This window comes from Tricharina praecox (assembly GCF_024521635.1).
Source record: "Tricharina praecox strain CBS 144465 chromosome Unknown BZA05scaffold_18, whole genome shotgun sequence".
NCBI classification, from domain to species: Eukaryota; Fungi; Ascomycota; class Pezizomycetes; order Pezizales; family Pyronemataceae; genus Tricharina; species Tricharina praecox.
The window spans coordinates 97,692-113,923 of NW_026250420.1; the positions used below are offsets into that span (position 1 = coordinate 97,692).

The 16,232-nt window shown below is 56.1% G+C and overlaps 5 protein-coding genes and 1 non-coding gene across 6 annotated transcripts; all 6 read right to left on the minus strand.

Annotated features, from left to right (window-relative positions):
* Window positions 1–524: 524 nt before the first annotated feature.
* Window positions 525–595, minus strand: BZA05DRAFT_t225. The gene has a single exon. It is a non-coding gene; the product is annotated as a tRNA-Gly (tRNA).
* A 1,325-nt stretch (window positions 596–1,920) lies between these two features.
* BZA05DRAFT_87581 (dimethyladenosine transferase) lies at window positions 1,921–3,469 on the minus strand. Its single transcript, XM_051488734.1, has 2 exons — window positions 3,001–3,469; window positions 1,921–2,930 (listed from the first exon to the last, which is right to left on the minus strand). Exons 1-2 carry the CDS (start codon window positions 3,211–3,213, stop codon window positions 2,031–2,033), a joined length of 1,113 nt encoding a protein of 370 aa, XP_051337889.1. The 5' UTR covers window positions 3,214–3,469; the 3' UTR covers window positions 1,921–2,030.
* On the minus strand, window positions 3,448–5,349 carry BZA05DRAFT_402774 (BAR domain-containing family protein). The gene is made up of 6 exons (XM_051484145.1): window positions 5,073–5,349; window positions 4,854–4,936; window positions 4,773–4,791; window positions 4,688–4,711; window positions 3,954–4,628; window positions 3,448–3,783 (listed from the first exon to the last, which is right to left on the minus strand). The coding sequence occupies exons 1-6, from the start codon at window positions 5,184–5,186 to the stop codon at window positions 3,748–3,750; spliced, it is 951 nt and encodes a 316-aa protein (XP_051337890.1). The 5' UTR covers window positions 5,187–5,349; the 3' UTR covers window positions 3,448–3,747.
* Window positions 5,350–5,761: 412 nt separating this feature from the next.
* Window positions 5,762–7,776, minus strand: BZA05DRAFT_375587 (putative GMC oxidoreductase; the record flags this gene model as incomplete). The annotated part of the gene is made up of 6 exons (XM_051481792.1): window positions 5,762–5,970; window positions 6,019–6,622; window positions 6,691–7,239; window positions 7,299–7,515; window positions 7,577–7,696; window positions 7,751–7,776. 6 exons carry the CDS (start codon window positions 7,774–7,776, stop codon window positions 5,762–5,764), a joined length of 1,725 nt encoding a protein of 574 aa, XP_051337891.1.
* A 1,972-nt stretch (window positions 7,777–9,748) lies between these two features.
* BZA05DRAFT_355503 (uncharacterized protein) lies at window positions 9,749–11,591 on the minus strand. The gene is made up of 3 exons (XM_051481386.1): window positions 11,560–11,591; window positions 11,143–11,492; window positions 9,749–11,061 (listed from the first exon to the last, which is right to left on the minus strand). Exons 2-3 carry the CDS (start codon window positions 11,331–11,333, stop codon window positions 9,828–9,830), a joined length of 1,425 nt encoding a protein of 474 aa, XP_051337892.1. The 5' UTR covers window positions 11,334–11,492; window positions 11,560–11,591; the 3' UTR covers window positions 9,749–9,827.
* On the minus strand, window positions 11,592–12,638 carry BZA05DRAFT_402780 (ETC complex I subunit conserved region-domain-containing protein). Its single transcript, XM_051484146.1, has one exon. It carries the CDS (start codon window positions 12,518–12,520, stop codon window positions 11,789–11,791), a length of 732 nt encoding a protein of 243 aa, XP_051337893.1. The 5' UTR covers window positions 12,521–12,638; the 3' UTR covers window positions 11,592–11,788.
* Window positions 12,639–16,232: the final 3,594 nt, after the last annotated feature.

Consider the following 16,232-nt stretch of genomic DNA (forward strand, 5'->3'; position numbering starts at 1 on the left):
CGGCTAAATCTTTTTTTTGTGGTTTCTTGTTATTTTCGTGGTGTCTTGTTCTTTCTGCGGTTTCTTATATATTTTTTCTGTGGTTTCTTGCTCTTTCTGCGGTTTCTTTTCTTTCTGTGGTTTCTTATTCTTTCCATGGTTTTTTTCTTTTTGTTTTCTTGTTTTGTTCTTGATACGATAGGTTTTCTTAGACGCGCTTTACTCTGCGGCGCGACGCGCTGTGACTTGCTGGCTGGATGGCTGGCAGGCTGGATGGATGTGGTTTTCTGATCCGGGAACTTGTTTTTTTAGATGGGGGATGCGAGATTTTAGATGAAATGAGACGGAAGTTGTATTGTAGATATTTGGCTGAGAGACGGTAGGATAGGATACCTGTGAGTTGTAAGATACAGAGTTTGTACATTTGCTTGCTCTTGCACAGTTGCCCACTCTAGACGAGTTTCTCCAGATTAGGCCAGACAAAGCAAACAAAAGAATAGCTACTTGCTGACTTGCTCTCAAGTGATTTTACACAAAAAGAACAATGCATCCGTCGGGAGTCGAACCCGAGCCAATTGCTTGGAAGGCAATTATCCTACCGTTGGACCACGGAAGCTGCTTGAAAATGTTCTGGTGAGATTCTATAATTCAATGTGGAGTGAGGAGATGAGTTTCTAAACCGCTCAGTATGTTCAAAGGAGGATATAGACATACAGATGATAATAGTGATGAACAGTGACCTGGTTGTTTGTGCCAGCCATTGCGAACTGTCTTTTGTCAGAGAGGAGTTTGTTTTTGGTTTAATCATTGATTGCATGCGACCTATCTATCTAGATCATGGCAATATCACCCCGTTTCACCCCCACTTTCCACGCCACTGTCCAACCCGACTTGCATCGAGCGGCTCGATGTGGCTTTACTTGCTCTCCGCCGCGGCCTGTCCTAGAAAAGTAGATACACGGTAAAGACTGAAATGGGCCTGCATGCCCGCCAGCCCCTTCCCACCTCTCCTCTCGCCCCTACGGACTGACTCACCCGCTCTTCCCACCTGCCATTTGTCCCTTCGTTTGAAGGTTTTCGGAATCCTTTAAATGGGGCTTGCGTGCTTTTTGCGGCCTGGAATTCCTGCTCCCGCCGATGAAGACGGTCACATAACTATACGCCGCCCCTGCCACGAGCATTATCAACCCACGACGGGACGCTTTCCTCTCTTCCAAGTCCTGCCCCTCTCTTCTCTCTCTTCCCTTTCCCTGTTCGCTTCCTCTCAACCTTCTTCCATCCCTCATCCATCTCACCATGGAGAAATGCGGGATCGGGGCCGCGGCTGATGTCGACGGGAGGGGTTGCTTGGGCTCGGTATTCACATCGGCATGCAGAGCGTCGGACAGTGAATCTGAGGAGCTATGATACAACAGACATCCGAGGACTCAGGAGCCTCTCTGACTGTCTGTCATGTGCGCATCGATGGTGAAAGGCAGATGGATGGAGGAGGAGAAGTGGAGTGAGCAGGTGGCCTTCGGAGGAAAGAAGGGCTGAGAGCCGTAGTAACTACATGGTTTCTGCAATAGGTACACTGAAATTATGTTTCATGGAACGTCACATCACGATACCTACATATGTGAACACTTGTTCTATAGCCAATGCAAAGGCTGAACCACGAATTCCAATTCCAAAGCACTCAATTGAGAGCCTGGTCCTTCACTAGTCTATAGGCCGACTCGAGTTTGGTATGTATCCAAATGAGAGAGAGCTCTTGTTGCTCGCCGGAATCGGGGTGTCGACGGGATGTATGTAGTGCGAGGCATTGGTCAATGGTCATGGCATCCCAGAGCGAGTCAGTCCCATCAACTGTCATTCGCAGCAAACATCCCCCAAAAAATAAGGCAGTACACTGGCTCGACCGGCTAATCACTTCTGTATCTGCGGATACCAATTTGCAAACCTCTGACCAGTTCATCCGTCTCCTAAAATCCGACTTTTATACTCATGTACTACCTATAAAATAGCAAACGCCGAACGCCATAAATTATCTCCCGCTCCCTCCCACTACTCTAGCTAAAGTGGATACCCTCCATATTGAAAGCATATAGCAGCTTCAAGAAGTCTCCCTCCTCGCACTTGACGGCACGCTTCTCTCCCAGCCCCGTTTCCACGAGCACCTTGTCGACCTTTGCCCTGACGAGCTCCTGCACACGGCCCCTCTTCTTCTTCCCCACCTTGACCTTGATCTTCTGCACCTGTCCCGTGCCCATATCATCGTCGACCTCCATCTCCTCAACCTCCTCCTCGCCATCCACAGGGACGTCCTCCATCTCGACCTCCTCATCGACGGGCACATCATTCGTGGCACACCAGGTCCTATAATTCTTCTCGACGATCTCCATGACGGCCCTGCTCGCGAAGCCAGCGCGCATCGTCCGATTTCCGCGCACAAACACGATGCGCAGCAGGCCATCCCACTCCTCGTAGCTAACCGTGGGCCTCGGGTTCTTTGGCTCGATGCGCACCACGGAGCTCTCCACCTTCGGCGGCGGCTTGAAGTTGTTCTTCCCGACCTTGAGGATGTGCGTGCAGCGCGCCCACATCTGCGCATTGACCGACAGGCGGCAGTACAGCGGGTCGCCGGGGCGGGCGACGAGGCGCATCGCGAACTCCCGCTGGAACATGAGCACGCACACGCGCGGGGCGGGCGACAGCGCTAGCAGCTTGAACACCAGCGGCGACGAGATCTGGTACGGCGTGTTGGAGATGCAGACGTCGAAGTAGGGCAGCTCGGTCTTGATCACGTCGCCGAGGAGGATCGAGAGCTTCTTTTCGAACGGCGTGCCCTGCACTCGTTTTGTGAGCTCCGCCGCCATGCGCGGGTCCATCTCGACCGCTTGCACGTGCCGCGCTTTCTCGAGGATCTTGACTGTCAGGTTGCCGGTTCCGGGTCCGACTTCGAGGACGATCTGCTGGGTGGTTAGCAGCTAGTTACACGGATGGTGCGGATGCGCGTGGAGTAGTGGAGGTGGCCCGTACATCGCTCTGCTTGAGCCCCGCTTTGTCGACGATGGCTTGGGCAACTCCAGGGTTCTTCAGGATGTGCTGGCCGAGGTCTGTGTTCATCTTGAACACCTTGTTGACCGCCTTACTCGCGGCCTCTTTCGCTGATGCCGATGGGCCGCTGCCTCCTCCGCCACGGGAGTAGGGTTTGTCGCCGCCGTGGCCGGAACGCTTTTGGACCTTGCCCATGATTGTGGTTGTGAGAGGATGCGAGGGTGTCGTGCAGTGTTGGTGTGTGCGACTGACTGACTCGTTGGTGGGGCGACTCGAGCAGGTGAAAGTTGGGTTGAGGCTCAAAAGTTTAATTTTTTGCGCCGGACTAACCGAAAAGAAACAACCCTAAACCCTTGGTGGATATTGGTATGTATTCGTATTCGCAGCCGCACTCGCCTCACCTTTCCGGTCCCTGGTGACGAGCAAGTCGCCCGCTGCCGTCGATAAGCCCATTACATCTGTTCATCAGTCGAGCTACCTAGTACTCTGCATAGTCAAATGATAGAATTCCATACTCTGGACCCAGGGTTGTCAGGGATTTGGGGTTCAAAGTCTGCACATTTTCTGCACCATGGAGTCCACTCTTCAGGCGGGCGAACTGATCTCACACGCGCACGATATCGTTTCATCATGTACGCACGAGTAAACAAAGATGCAAGCGAGAAAGCGAGCAACATAACATCAAGGCAGTAGCAAAAGACAGAACCCCTCCCAAACTATCGCCATGGCTTACGCTCCCTCCTCTCTGGCTTTCCTGTAACTCGCCTGCAAAAAAAACCCAATCGCATCAGCACCCGCCGTTTATTCATCAATCATTCATTCATTCCGTACTCCCGGCTCCTCTTGGACTTGAGGCCATCCGATATCAGCCACAACAAAGGAAATCCCCCGTAATCGGCTAAAGAGAAAGGACGAGGCGAGGGATAGATTCATACCTCCTGTTCAACCTGAAGACTATCAATCAACGGCGCCAACTCGGAGTAAATCTCGAAGGCCTTCTTGTGGAACTCCAGCTGAGCTTGCACAAGATCGGCCAGATTCCTAAGTGGTTCGGGAGTATCCAGCACATTCTTCATAACACCGACGGCCTCCTCAGTGCAGCCCACGAACTCGTCTTCTGCTGTCTCGATCTCGACACGCTGAGCCTCAGTGAGGTTCTCGTCGCCAGTGTGTTCTTTCCTGCCCGCAGCACCGATCGCCGGGAACCCAAATCCACCGTTCTTGGCACTCGACTTGGCCGCATCGAGCGTCAGTCGCGCGTTCTCGACGTTCTTGCGGGCCTTCTGCGCGAATGTGATGTTGGTGTTGAGCGTAGTGGTGAAGGCGGAGTTGAACCGCGAAACGATCTGGGCATCCTGCTGCAGACGCGCTTCGCCGACCTGCTCGGAGGCGAGCGCATACTTCTCGAGGGCGGTAGCGAGAGGGTCATTGGGCTCGAGGAGATGCGCAGATGTGAGAGAGGCCCGACCAAGGGCGTGGTTGAAGGTCTTGGGCGCAGACTTGGTGCCAGGCTTCGTGAGGGCCGACTGGGCTTCAGCGGCGGATGAGGCGGACGCTAGGAGCTGGACCTTTTCCGAGACGGTGCGGGAGAGGTCCAGGAAGCTCTCGCGCTGCGCGGGGAGGGGGGGGTTAGTAATGCGTAAAGCGACAGGGTAGTGAGATGACGTACGAGGTTAGGAGGGTAGTCGTAAGACTGGAAGGGTTGTCAGTCAGTCAGCAGGGTCCCTTGTCACGAGCGGTGTTTCGAAACAAACCTCGTTGGCGTACTGGGACCTGCGAAACGGGGTTGTCAGTCGGTGTAAGAAAGGAGGATTCTATTACTGGGACAAGCTCACGTAACAGATAGCAGCTGCTGGTGCACTTGCTTGAGCGCATCGACGCGTTTCTCGAGCTCAAGGTAGTCCGCCGGGAGTTGAGTCTGTCTCAGTTAGCTGCTGCAGCCAAGTGCGGGGCACTTCAACTCCATCCGCGAAACGGAACCGAAGGGAAAGCTCGAGAGGGAGCTCGGTCGAGGAGGATGCAGCAGCAGACACAGCGTAGATGGGGAAATCAACCTTATCCTCAGCTTGTCCGAACTGCTCGCGCACGAACTGTCCGGTGCGGGCAGCGAACGGCGAGAAGCTCGCGGTGATGTTCGTGCCGATATTTTGAAATCTGCTCATATCCATGGTGGGCGGTGTGTAGTGTATGTGTTGATGGTTGAAGTGAGGAGGTAGACGATACTGGTGGATGAGGGTTTCGAAGTGGGCAGCGGGCAGAGGTGAGGGACAACTCCGGGGGTGTCCCGCACCACCACGCTAGTCTTGGCATCCAATATCGGTTACATTAAAGGGTTCTGAATGGGGTTAGATGTAGACGAGGCCTTGCGCTGAGTGTATCTAATCTTATCGTTCATTCAACGGAGCATCATTCATCATTCGATTGCTGCATTTCGGGCGCTGAGTGTAATTTTGTCCTCCATTCAGTCTGGTTGCCATAGTCTAGTAAGGCCGTATGCGACAATAAATTGATGTTCTCTCTCTCTCCACCATTCGGTGGAGCATCATTCATCATTCGATTGCCACATTCCGCCCGCTGAGTGTAATTTGGTCCTCCATTCAGTAGAGCATCATTCATCATTCGATTGCTACATTGTGCGCGCTGGGTGTAATCTTCTTCATCATTTGATTGCCACACCGAGCCTACATGTGTATATCTAGTACAAGAGATCGCTAGAAAATCCCGCCATATGATTCCGAACTACCTACACCGAATTGTCTTCGGTGATCATGCTCGCACACTTCTCACCCACAGCATACGCCAGCATTTGCGTATGCCCACAGATGAGAGTCGGCATGACACTCGTATCTGCCACACGCAATCCTTTGACGCCACGAACCCGAAGTCTCTCATCCAGGACGGCCTGCGGATCCTGATCGATGCCCATTCTACACGTGCCACTGGCATGATAGCCTGCTTCATCAGTCACGGCCATCTCGACACGGGAGGGGGAGAGCTCACAAGTCGTGGCGTTCTTCTTCACGAACGCCGCCCACTGCTCTCTGCTCTCGTACTCGTGATGCTTCGCTTGCGGTGGCCAGGCAGCCTTGACGATATCCCTGGTACCGGCGCCGTTCATGACGATCTCGTTCGCATACCTGCACGCCTCTGCAAGCACGAGGAGATCCAGCGGGTCGTCGAGGTACTTGTGGTCGACGACCGGCGTGTCGAGCGGATCGTTGCTCTTCAGCGTTACCGTCCCTCTCGACTGCTGACCGAACAGCTCGGGGATGATGGCGAACGCGGACTCGCCGCCGAGCGGGAAGTCGGCGTACTGCGATGGGCCGCCGTAGCACTCGGTCGTGAAGAACTCGATGTTGGGTTGCGCCGGCGTGAGGCCCATGGGGTCGTAGCCGTCCTTTCGCGGCGCATCCTGCCACAGCGAGGAGTCCGAGAGGCGCTCGTCAAGACGGGTGTAGGCGAACGCGCCGAATGGGAAGTCGGTAAGGAAGCCGGTTTGGGTTTCCTGCCACTGCTGCACGGCCGCCTGATGCATGCCCTCGGCGTAGATGCCGCGGTCTTTGGTGACCCCGGCTTCAGAGACTTCATAGAACATGAACACGATCTGGCCCTCATCAGTACATGCCGGAATGAATGGGGGATTCCAGCCAGAATGAATGGGGGGATTCCAACCAGATGATCCATCAAGTTCTTTCCAACCCCGGGTAGATCGACTTTACTCTCGATGCCGAAGCCCTCGACCCCCTCCTTCGCACCAATGCCGGAGCGCATAAGGACGGCTGGCGAACAATACGCCCCGCCACTAACGACCACCTCCTTCCTCGCGCTCACCGTCCTCCTCACGCCATTCACACCCACGATCTGCACGCCCTTCGCCCTCCACTCGGCCTCCTCCCCCTCCCCCTCCCTCTCAAGCACAACCCTATCTACCATGGTCTCAGTGCGCACCTCCAAATTCCCGCGGGCAGTAGCAGTCCTGACGAAATCCGCCGCGGTGCTCCTGACCCCGTTATGCACCGTCCTGACCGCATGCCCACAGCCCACGGCCGTCTCGCCAGAACTGAAAATATCTGCGCCCAACGGCATGCCCACGCCCACCATACTCTCCAGCACCCGCTGCGTAATTGGTGCCGGGTCCATAGGCGCCGTATGGAGCATCCCAGCCGTCCCATGACTCGCCGGATCATACGCGAACCAACCCTTGGGATGAAAACACTCCGCCTTCCCTCCCACACGTCAGCCCAGCCCCCGCCACACCCACAGCAGCAGCAGCAACACACCTTATTCATCCATGCCCACACCTCGTCCCCGCCCCAGCCCGGCAGGCCCCACTCATCATAGTCCCGCTTTACGCCGCGCACGCACAGCGTGCCATTGCACGCACTGCAGCCGCCCAGGAACTTCCCGCGGCTCACCGCAACCTGCCGGCCGTCCAGGCCTGCCGACGGCACCGTCTGTATGTTCCAATCCGCGGAAGTGTTGAAGCCGGTTTTCCACCTGCGGGGGAGGTCAGCACGGGGAGAGGAGGGGGAAAGGGGGGGAGGAGGGGAGAGCTAACCCCCCCGCGAAGCGTGTGAATGCGTGCGAGAGGTGGTCTTTGCCCGCTTCGAGAAGCAGGACCGTTGCGTTGGCGTCTGAGGCTAGGCGCGCGGCGAGGACGGCGCCCGTGGTGCCGCCGCTATGTATAGCATATATAAGCATGTATGTAACCACGAGGACGGGGAGGACAAACCCGCAGACAATGTAGTCGTACTCCATCGCCGCCGCCGCCGCCGCCGCCGCCGCAGCGGGATTCGGCGAGTGATCGTGGGAGAAGGAGGAATGGGAATTGGCAGTCATTATCGATCTTGTATTGCTTCTGAGGATTTTTGGACGGGCAGGAGCACTCTTATCTCCTCCTCCTCCTCCTCCTCCCGGGCTTCCTACCGATATGGAACCGGCGAGACCCGACCCAGCCCAACAACCGGTATGTTGTGCGAAATTGGAATTCGACGCGTGTCTCACATACGGATTACCTATGTTTCGAGTGCTGCATCATGCATGCATACACAGTGCACGGCGCAAGGCGTTGTGGCACGGTACGGTACGGTATGGTATGGTATGGCCCCCTGCACTGGCACTGGCACTGGCACTGGTACTGGCACTGGCACTGGCACTGGTACAAAGCAGAGCACGTAGGTATGTACCTAGAGTACGCACATAGAGTGCGCACGCACGCATGTGTAGGATACTGTAGTTATCTCTGCAGACGATCTGCAGAAGATCTGCCGAGTCGGTCTTACATATGGGATCTAGATTTCTTGGACGGACTACCTATGGCATGTGGAGTATTGGAGAAGAAGGAGGAAGGGAAGGAAGGGAAGGGAGGGAAGGAAGGGAAGGAAGGGAAGGGAGGGAAGGAAGGGAAGGAAGGGAAGGGAGGGAGGGTGGGACCGGGGGTTTTGAGGCGCTTTTTCTTTACTGGTATATCTTCATATCTCCATATCTCCATATATCCATATCTCCATATATCCATATCTCCATATATCCATATCTCCATATATATCTCCTCTGTTTTTCTTTCCCAAGATCTCTCGTCCGTTAACTACTAGATCATACGCTTTTTGTGGAAGAGTTGGCCGGAGAATCGGAGATCAACAGGGAACCCCCCCCCTCCCACCCCCCACACAAACATCTCGCGAGCGATCGGCCGACCAGCGGTCCGAGACAGTGCAGTGGCGAGAAATCGGACGTGTACTACTCTACAGCCATGATCTATCATCTACTCTAGAGTACCAAGGCCGAATGCTCTGATGATTAAATAAAAATGAAAAATAAAAAACAAGTCAGTGGAGGTGGAGCATACTAAGTCACTCGTCAGCAGTTACTCGCCCGGGGAATCACGAGCCTTTTTCGTGGATTACATAGTACTATAATACTGTATCCTTACCAGTTGAGTTGTCCGGGACTCTGCTGGATGCAGCAGCACCGATCTCCAGCCATGCCATGCCGGAACCAGAACCGGAACCGGACCGCAGACAGACAGACAGACACGCGGACGGCGGGAGTGCACAATATCGCCCTTCATCTACCTACATAAGGTAGGTAGCTAAGTAATCAATGATTACATACGAATAGACGAAGAAAAAGAAAGAAAAAAGAGTCGTTCATTGGGGGCAGCCATCCAACCATCCAACCAGCCATCCAGCCATCCAGCCATCCAGCCATCCATCCATCCATCCATCCATCCAGCCATCCATCCAACCGGACCATGCGGCGTACATAAACAGTGACAAAACTCCGAGGGTTTACGCCGCCGCCGCCACCGCCGCCGCCGTGGGTGGGGGGGACGGACTGCGTGCGAGTGAGCGTGATTAAACGAAAGGAAAAAAAAGAGTCCTTTCGTACATAGATCCAGAGCGGGTCCCCAAGATCCAAGATCATAGGATACCTGTGAATTGATATCTACAGAGTTTGTTTGCTCGTGCACAGTTTTGCACAGTTGAACTCCAGAGTCGACGAGTCCCTCCAGCCCAGCCCAGACCAGACCAGGCGAGACCAGACCAATATCCTCGGCAACACGACCATCCATCGATTTTGGGGCGGGAACGAACCCCGTAGGTAGGAGGTATGTATGTATGATGTAGGTAAGTACATGGCTATTTCGTTGCATGAAATATCACTAGACACCCCAAACCCAAACACCCACTCTGGATAGGATAGGCGACAACAGCAAATTACAAACCCACCCACCCGGCCCCACCCCCCAGCACCATCTATTTTGAATTCTTGCCCGCTCCGCTACCTAAGTACCTAGGGTGCGTAGCCATCTACCTTTTCGCAGTCCTCGAGCCCTCCGCCTCCGCGGCCAGCTCCCTCGCGACCCTTCCGAACCATCCAACACCGCCATAGACCATGCCGGTGTATCCCATAACGGCGTTCGCGCCCATCTGCACGCACCTCATAGCGTCCTTGCCGTTTGTGACGCCACCGCTGGCAACAATCTCGACATCCCTACCCAGGCGGCGACGATACTCGCCTACGAGGCTCAGGGTCTTTGGCAGGAGCGCGGGGCCGCTGAGGCCGCCGGCCTCGAGCACCGAGATGCGCTTCTCCTCCTCCGAGGTCTGCGGGGAGCCGGTGAGGCTTGCGGGGCGCGCGGTGGTGGTGTTGGCGACGATGACGCCGGCGACGCCCGCGTTGCGGATCGCCGCGCAGATGTCGCTGATCTGGTCGGGCGAGTCGGAGTCGGGCGAGACCTTGACGACGACCTTGGGCTTGCGGGCGCGCGCGGTGACTTGCGACGCGGCGGTGACGACGGCAGATAGGAGCTCGGTGAGTGGCTTGGCTGCCTGCAGCGTGCGCAGCCCCGGCGTGTTGGGCGACGACACGTTGACGACGATCACGTCGGCGTACGGGCCGAGCTTCTGCACGCACTCGACGTAGTCGCGCTTGACGGCCGCGAGGTCGGTTTCTGGCGTGGTCTTGTTCTTGCCGATCTGTACGGCGAGGACGCGGCCCGGGTGGAGCGAGGCGGGCAGCGAGGCGTCGGCTAGCACCGCGGATTCAGTGGTGCCGTTGGCTACTGCGTAGCGCCGCACTCGGTCGCGGAGACGCCGCGCCACAGTGTCCGCGCCCACACTGTTGAAGCCGTAGCGGTTGATGAAGCTGCATGAGGTCGGGAGGCGGAAGAGCCGCGGGCGCGGGTTGCCGTCCTGGGCTCGCGGCGTCACACAGCCCACCTCGATGAAGCCGATCGCGGGCGAGAGCGTGAAGAGGGCGTCAATGCATTCCGCGTGCTTGTCGAGGCCGGCAGAAATCCCAAGGGGTGTGTTTACGTCGAAGCCCCAGAGCGTGCTGCGAAGGGTCGAGAGGTAGTCGGGTGTACCGCGCTCGTGCAGAGGCGCTCCGAGGTTGTAGGCGAGGTTTAGCGCTCGGAGTCCGAAGACGTGCGCGGCTTCGGGCCCGGGACGCGAGACATCGTCGCCGCTAAAGATGTACCGCAGCAGAGGCGGGACCATGTATGTGTGGATGGAGGAGCGGGTATCGGTTGCTTCCACGTAGCTGTCATGCCCCACCCGCCTCAATCAGCCACCCATTCGCCGCCGCCGCCGCCTCCCCCCCCGCTATGAGTAGTAGACCTACCCGAAACCGAGGAGTCCCAGCAGTACCGTGCCGTAGATTCCATTGCGCAGACGGTTGAAGGGGGAATTGAGGGCGCGGGCTTTGGAGGAGATGGTGCGATGGGAGGTCGTGGTGGTCGTGGTGGTGGTAGAACGAATCGCGGCACTTCGAACGGCCCGGAGGACTGTCGGTGTGGGCCGGAGGAGCGTCATGGTGTGCTGGTGGGCAGGTGAGTGTGTACGGCGGTGTGAAAGATTTCGCCGTTTCGGCTGCCAACAGCTTCGGGTGTTGCCGCGCGAGTGACGTCGGGTCCCGAAGTTACCCGGAGAGAGTGGAAAGATGTCAATGTGGAGGGAATCACTTCAGTCCAAGTAAGTACCTATATCTCCATCTTGAGCTGAATTCAGTAGGTATGGGAAGTGGCCTGAAGACAACTAGGGCAATCACTGCAAATTTGGGATTTAGACTCGGCCCGAGACTTGACCCCACGAAGACAGATGACAACAAAAGAAGTAGCTGGCCGCCATGTGTATGTATTTTGCAGCAACACGAATACACACGTATTCACAATCAAGAAAATGCTGTACAAAACTCCCTTATTCTCATCTTCTACCGAGTCGTAACGGACCCCCCAGTTTCCATCCCTCATTCTTATCCCCCCGCCCCTCTACGGGGTAGCAATCTGCCTCTCAAACCCTACCCACTGCCCCTCCTCCGGCACAACCTCCAGTGGTTCCCACACCTTATCATCACGCATAGTCTCGGCGCACTGCAACTCACCCCATCCCTCCTCGATGACTTCTTCCAAGAGCCCCTCGCCGATCTTCTCCTCGATCTCCATAACCTGTTCAGCGGTCAACTGGGGCTCGAGGTCGATCTCCGTCTCCTCCTGGCGCATCAGCCTCTGAAGCTCCTCGTTATGCTCCGCATCGGCCAGCAAGTCCTTGACGAGCGGGTCCGCGGTGTTCTGTGGCAGCTTGCGGGTGTCATGGCTCTCAGGCACAGCGAAAGCGCGCCAGTGCTCCATCTCCTGCTTCGCATACGCGACGTTTCCCGAGAAGGTAGTCCTGTCGACGAGAGTCTGCAGCTGGGCGCGCATGTACACGGCGACGTCGGTGATGTCGACGTCGCCCTGCAGGCCGTTCTGGCGGCGCGTGGCGAGGTAGTCGTTCCATCCCGCGGGCTTGACCGACTTCAGGATCTCGAGCCGCGCCCGCGTCAGGTTCTCGGCCGACTGCCGGTACACGCTGTGCGAGGGCAGCGAAGAGAGCACGCTCAGCGTGTGGTTGTACAGCGCGATCAGCGCCGGCCGCGGGTGCGGGTGCGTGAGAACGCCGGTGATGCCCGTGGGGGAGAAGGCGGGCAGCCGCGCCGTCAGGAGCCGGGTGGTCGGGCGCATCGTGGATGAAGAGTTGGTGGGGGTGCTGCTGCTGGTGATGGTGGTGGTGGTGGTGGCGGGGTGCGGTGGTGATGATGAGGGGAGAGAGATCCCGGTGACGGTGCTCTACTCCGGCTAGTGGTGGGTTGATTGGCTTTAGCGATTGGCCAATCGAATCTACGGTGATGCTGGTCACCACGGTGGATGAGATTACTAATACGGGGCACGGCGCATCACTCGGCTCGGACGATACTACTCGGCATCGGAAACTTCGAGAGCTGTACCATAATGAGCTCGGACGGACACGTGCATATCACCATGAGCTAACAAGTTCGGATGCAAAGATGATTGAAACAAAATTGAGAGGGTTCTACACCGCCGCCGCCGCTGTGGGTGGGTTCAAGAACTGCTCTGAATGAAAGAGCCAGCAGAAAATCCTGTGGGCACAGGTCCGGAAGCATACGAGGAGGGGCAAAGGTCGATTCAAGATCCAGGACCTCTTCGCAGACGCGCGATGTAGCAAGCGATTCTGGAATTCCTCTCCTCCACTGATGTGGGCCGACGGATGCCTGAGACCGCTGAGAGCGAGGTCTCCGAGTGGGAGCTCAGGGAGCGGGAGGAAATGGAGGCGGAACTAAGGCGGGAGGAGGAGGGAGGTGCTGTGGGTGAGGAGCCGGGCTCCGGCCCGCTGTTCTTCCCCACACCGTCTTTCATGGCATCCCCTTTTGAAGAGGCAGGAAGCGGCGACGACTAAGGACCTGCGGCAAGGCAGGGACAAGTCGAAGGAGTGGAATTTGGTTTTTCCTAGTGTCATTTCGTTGATGCGCTCATCCATTGCTGGGACAGGCCACGGCGGGGGCAGGGAAAGCCACATCGGGCCACTCGATGAAAGTTGGGTCGGACAGCGGCGAGGAAACTGAGTGTGTACATATATTGCCATGATCTACTTATGTAATAGTACTCTACGGTACTAGGTATACCCAGTCTTTGCCAACGGTGAGTGAGTGAGGGATTGAGTGAGTGAGTGACTGCGTGAGTAAAGTGAGGTGAGTATCATGTACTTGTCGAAGTGAGTTCGTTGAATGAGTAGGGCGAGTTGCTGCGAGCATGCTGCCGGCAATCTTCGCACTGAGGGGAAGGTGCATACTAGATAGTAGATACCAAGTACATACTACTTACATACCGGTAGTAGGAGGTACTTGGGCATGCTATGTATTACATACATACATTCGACCACGCGTGCCCCACGACCCGGATATCGATGTCCAGCTGATCTCCCTCTCTCCCTCTATGTATGTATGCATAGAGTAGAGTACTCTACAAACACGTTTGTTTTTCATCTATGGGGGAGGAGGGGACCTTCTCCGAATCCCTCCCTCGCCCCCCCCCCTCACCCCCCCCCCCCCCCTCCCCCCCCCTCCCTTCCACCCACGTTGGGGGCACAGACCATGCCCCGCCCCGCCCGGCCCCAGGTTAACAATTCTACTTAGTACTCTACTCTACCTACCTGCATAACTGCATACAGATGTCGATTTTCCCTTTATTTCACGGGACTTCTTCATTCGCTCGCTCGCTGCTGATGGGTTATGTAGAGTACTTCAGGTAACCGCTTGCGAATCCACTCACTGTCCAATCCACACCCAGGCCAGCCTCCGGGCCGGGGCGCAGCTGTGGGATGGGATGTCCCACGTGCACGTATGTATCGTATGTATCGTATGTATCGTACGTACGTAGAATAATTGGCTGCTGCTGCGTGCTATAGTACTTAAGTAACTACCGTAACTGTTAGTTAGGTAGCTGGTAGCTGGTAGCTATATAGCTATGGGGGTAGTAAGGTAGTAAGGGTTGCCTGAATATGTACTCTACTCTACTCTACCCACTGTAGCTCCGCGGAGTCGGCGAGGTGGGTAACAAGTTTGTATGATGTATCTACTTTATGTAGTACGGTAGTTTTGAGGTGACAATCACGGAGAGATGAGGTAGGCATAGAGTATGCGTGCACACTGCACTCTACTCTATGTATGTGGAGACTCGGTACTCTCGGTACCGGTTCACCGGTGTTGGGAGGCGAGCGAGCGAGCCCTTTCGTATGTACCTACTCTACATACTCTACATATAGAGAGAGTGGCCCGTTGCAAACTTGCAGTTCCAAGGGAGCAGATGGATGGAGGAGAGCACCTACTCTACGGTATTTCAACTTCAAGCGAAGCCCGCAACTGCCACTGCCACTGCCATCGCCACTAACTACCGTTGCTCGGTACCGTGGTTTGATGACGGTGCACGGACGGGGACGGGGACAGGGACGGATGATTGCGGGGGGGGAGGGGTCGGAGCGAGAACGAGAACGAAAGGGGACAGACACTGGACGGACGGACAGACAGACAGACTTGAGTCAGTCAGGCAGAGACTGCACGAAAACGAAATGCGTAACTGGGTATACTAGGTAGGTATACTATTATACTCTACTCTACCTGTTGTGCTTTGTATATGGATAGGTAGTCGAAACATAATAGGTATATCAGGTAGATAGCGAGGCGAGTAGGTACCGTATGTACTCTATGTAGGCATGGAAGTGGCCGGCCGTTTTTCATGTCCGTCCGTCCTCGCTCCCCATCGGGCCCATCCATCCCTCCCCCTCCGATTCTCCGAATTCCCATCCCGCTGCACCAGCACCAGCACCAGCACCAGCACCAGCACCTGCACCTGCACCGCTCAGCTGGGAGGGGGAAACCATCCATCGGGTGAGTCCGTCCGTTGGGGTCCGTTAGAAGTTGAAACCTGGGACACCCATCCACCCACCCATCCACCCACCCATCCATCCATCCACCCATCCATCCATCCAGCCCCAACAAACAAACAAAATTTAACAAACCGGTCGGCTTACCTACATATGTAGAGTACTCTACATATGTTCCAAGCAAGGCGAGAAGCCCCCCCCCCCCCGACTCCCCTTCCCTTCCCCGGAGATACCCACTCCACTTCACTCCAGTGACTCCACTCCACTCCAGTGACTCCACTCCACTCCAGTGACTCCACTCCATCCAGGGCCCAGGGGCGGGGGCCGACCCATCCATTCGTTCGTTCGTAACCTCGTCTCGTCTGGTTTCTTTTCTTTTTTCGCGTACCTACTCTACCCTACTCTACTCCACATACCCAACTACAAGGTAGAGTAACTATCACGGTTCGCCTCGCTCGTGGGATGTATGTATGTATGTGGGCGGCGTAGATATGTAGGCGTGGTGGGTATGTAGGTGGGTTTCAAGGCAAGGCAATTGCAAGCAAGACATGCAGTCCGCCCCACCAAGCACCAAACCACCAAGCACCTCACGCACCTCAGCAACCGACCGACTCGCGACTCGCGTCCAGCGAGTCGGTAACTACCTCCTATGTACGCTGATGTATGTACGAGTAGAGTACCGTACCGCGGACCGGGACCGGGTTCGCCAGCTGAGCTGCACTGCACTGTCACAGCCTCACAGACAGACAGCCTCACAGACTCACAGGGGGAGCGGGATATGTACGGTAGGTAGTCAACTCTGTTGGAACTTGTTGGAACTTGGACGTGGGCGCGCGCGGGGGGGGGGGGGGGCGCTCAATTAGGCGAGTATCTACCCACCTACCCAAGGTACAGGATGGAAGCGGTGGCCTCGGAGTTGCGGTGTCGTCCGGTCAGTAAGTTGGTACATAAGTTGGTAAGTCGGTAAGTGCATACATAAGGCACCTCGTATGTTTC

Bases quoted from the DNA above. Each gene is read 5' to 3' on its own strand.
- BZA05DRAFT_87581 (XM_051488734.1), bottom strand. From the start codon at position 3,213: ATGGGCAAGGTCCAAAAGCGTTCCGGCCACGGCGGCGACAAACCCTAC. The intron at 2,931-3,000 runs GTACGGGCCACC...ACCACCCAGCAG, and splicing joins CGGGGCTCAAGCAGAGCGAT to ATCGTCCTCGAAGTCGGACC.
- BZA05DRAFT_402774 (XM_051484145.1), bottom strand. From the start codon at position 5,186: ATGGATATGAGCAGATTTCAAAATATCGGCACGAACATCACCGCGAGC. The intron at 4,937-5,072 runs GTTGATTTCCCC...TAACTGAGACAG, and splicing joins TCGGACAAGCTGAGGATAAG to ACTCAACTCCCGGCGGACTA. The intron at 3,784-3,953 runs GTATGAATCTAT...TTTTTTTTGCAG, and splicing joins GTCTTCAGGTTGAACAGGAG to GCGAGTTACAGGAAAGCCAG.
- BZA05DRAFT_355503 (XM_051481386.1), bottom strand. From the start codon at position 11,333: ATGACGCTCCTCCGGCCCACACCGACAGTCCTCCGGGCCGTTCGAAGT. The intron at 11,062-11,142 runs GTAGGTCTACTA...GGGGCATGACAG, and splicing joins CTGGGACTCCTCGGTTTCGG to CTACGTGGAAGCAACCGATA.
- BZA05DRAFT_402780 (XM_051484146.1), bottom strand. From the start codon at position 12,520: ATGCGCCCGACCACCCGGCTCCTGACGGCGCGGCTGCCCGCCTTCTCC.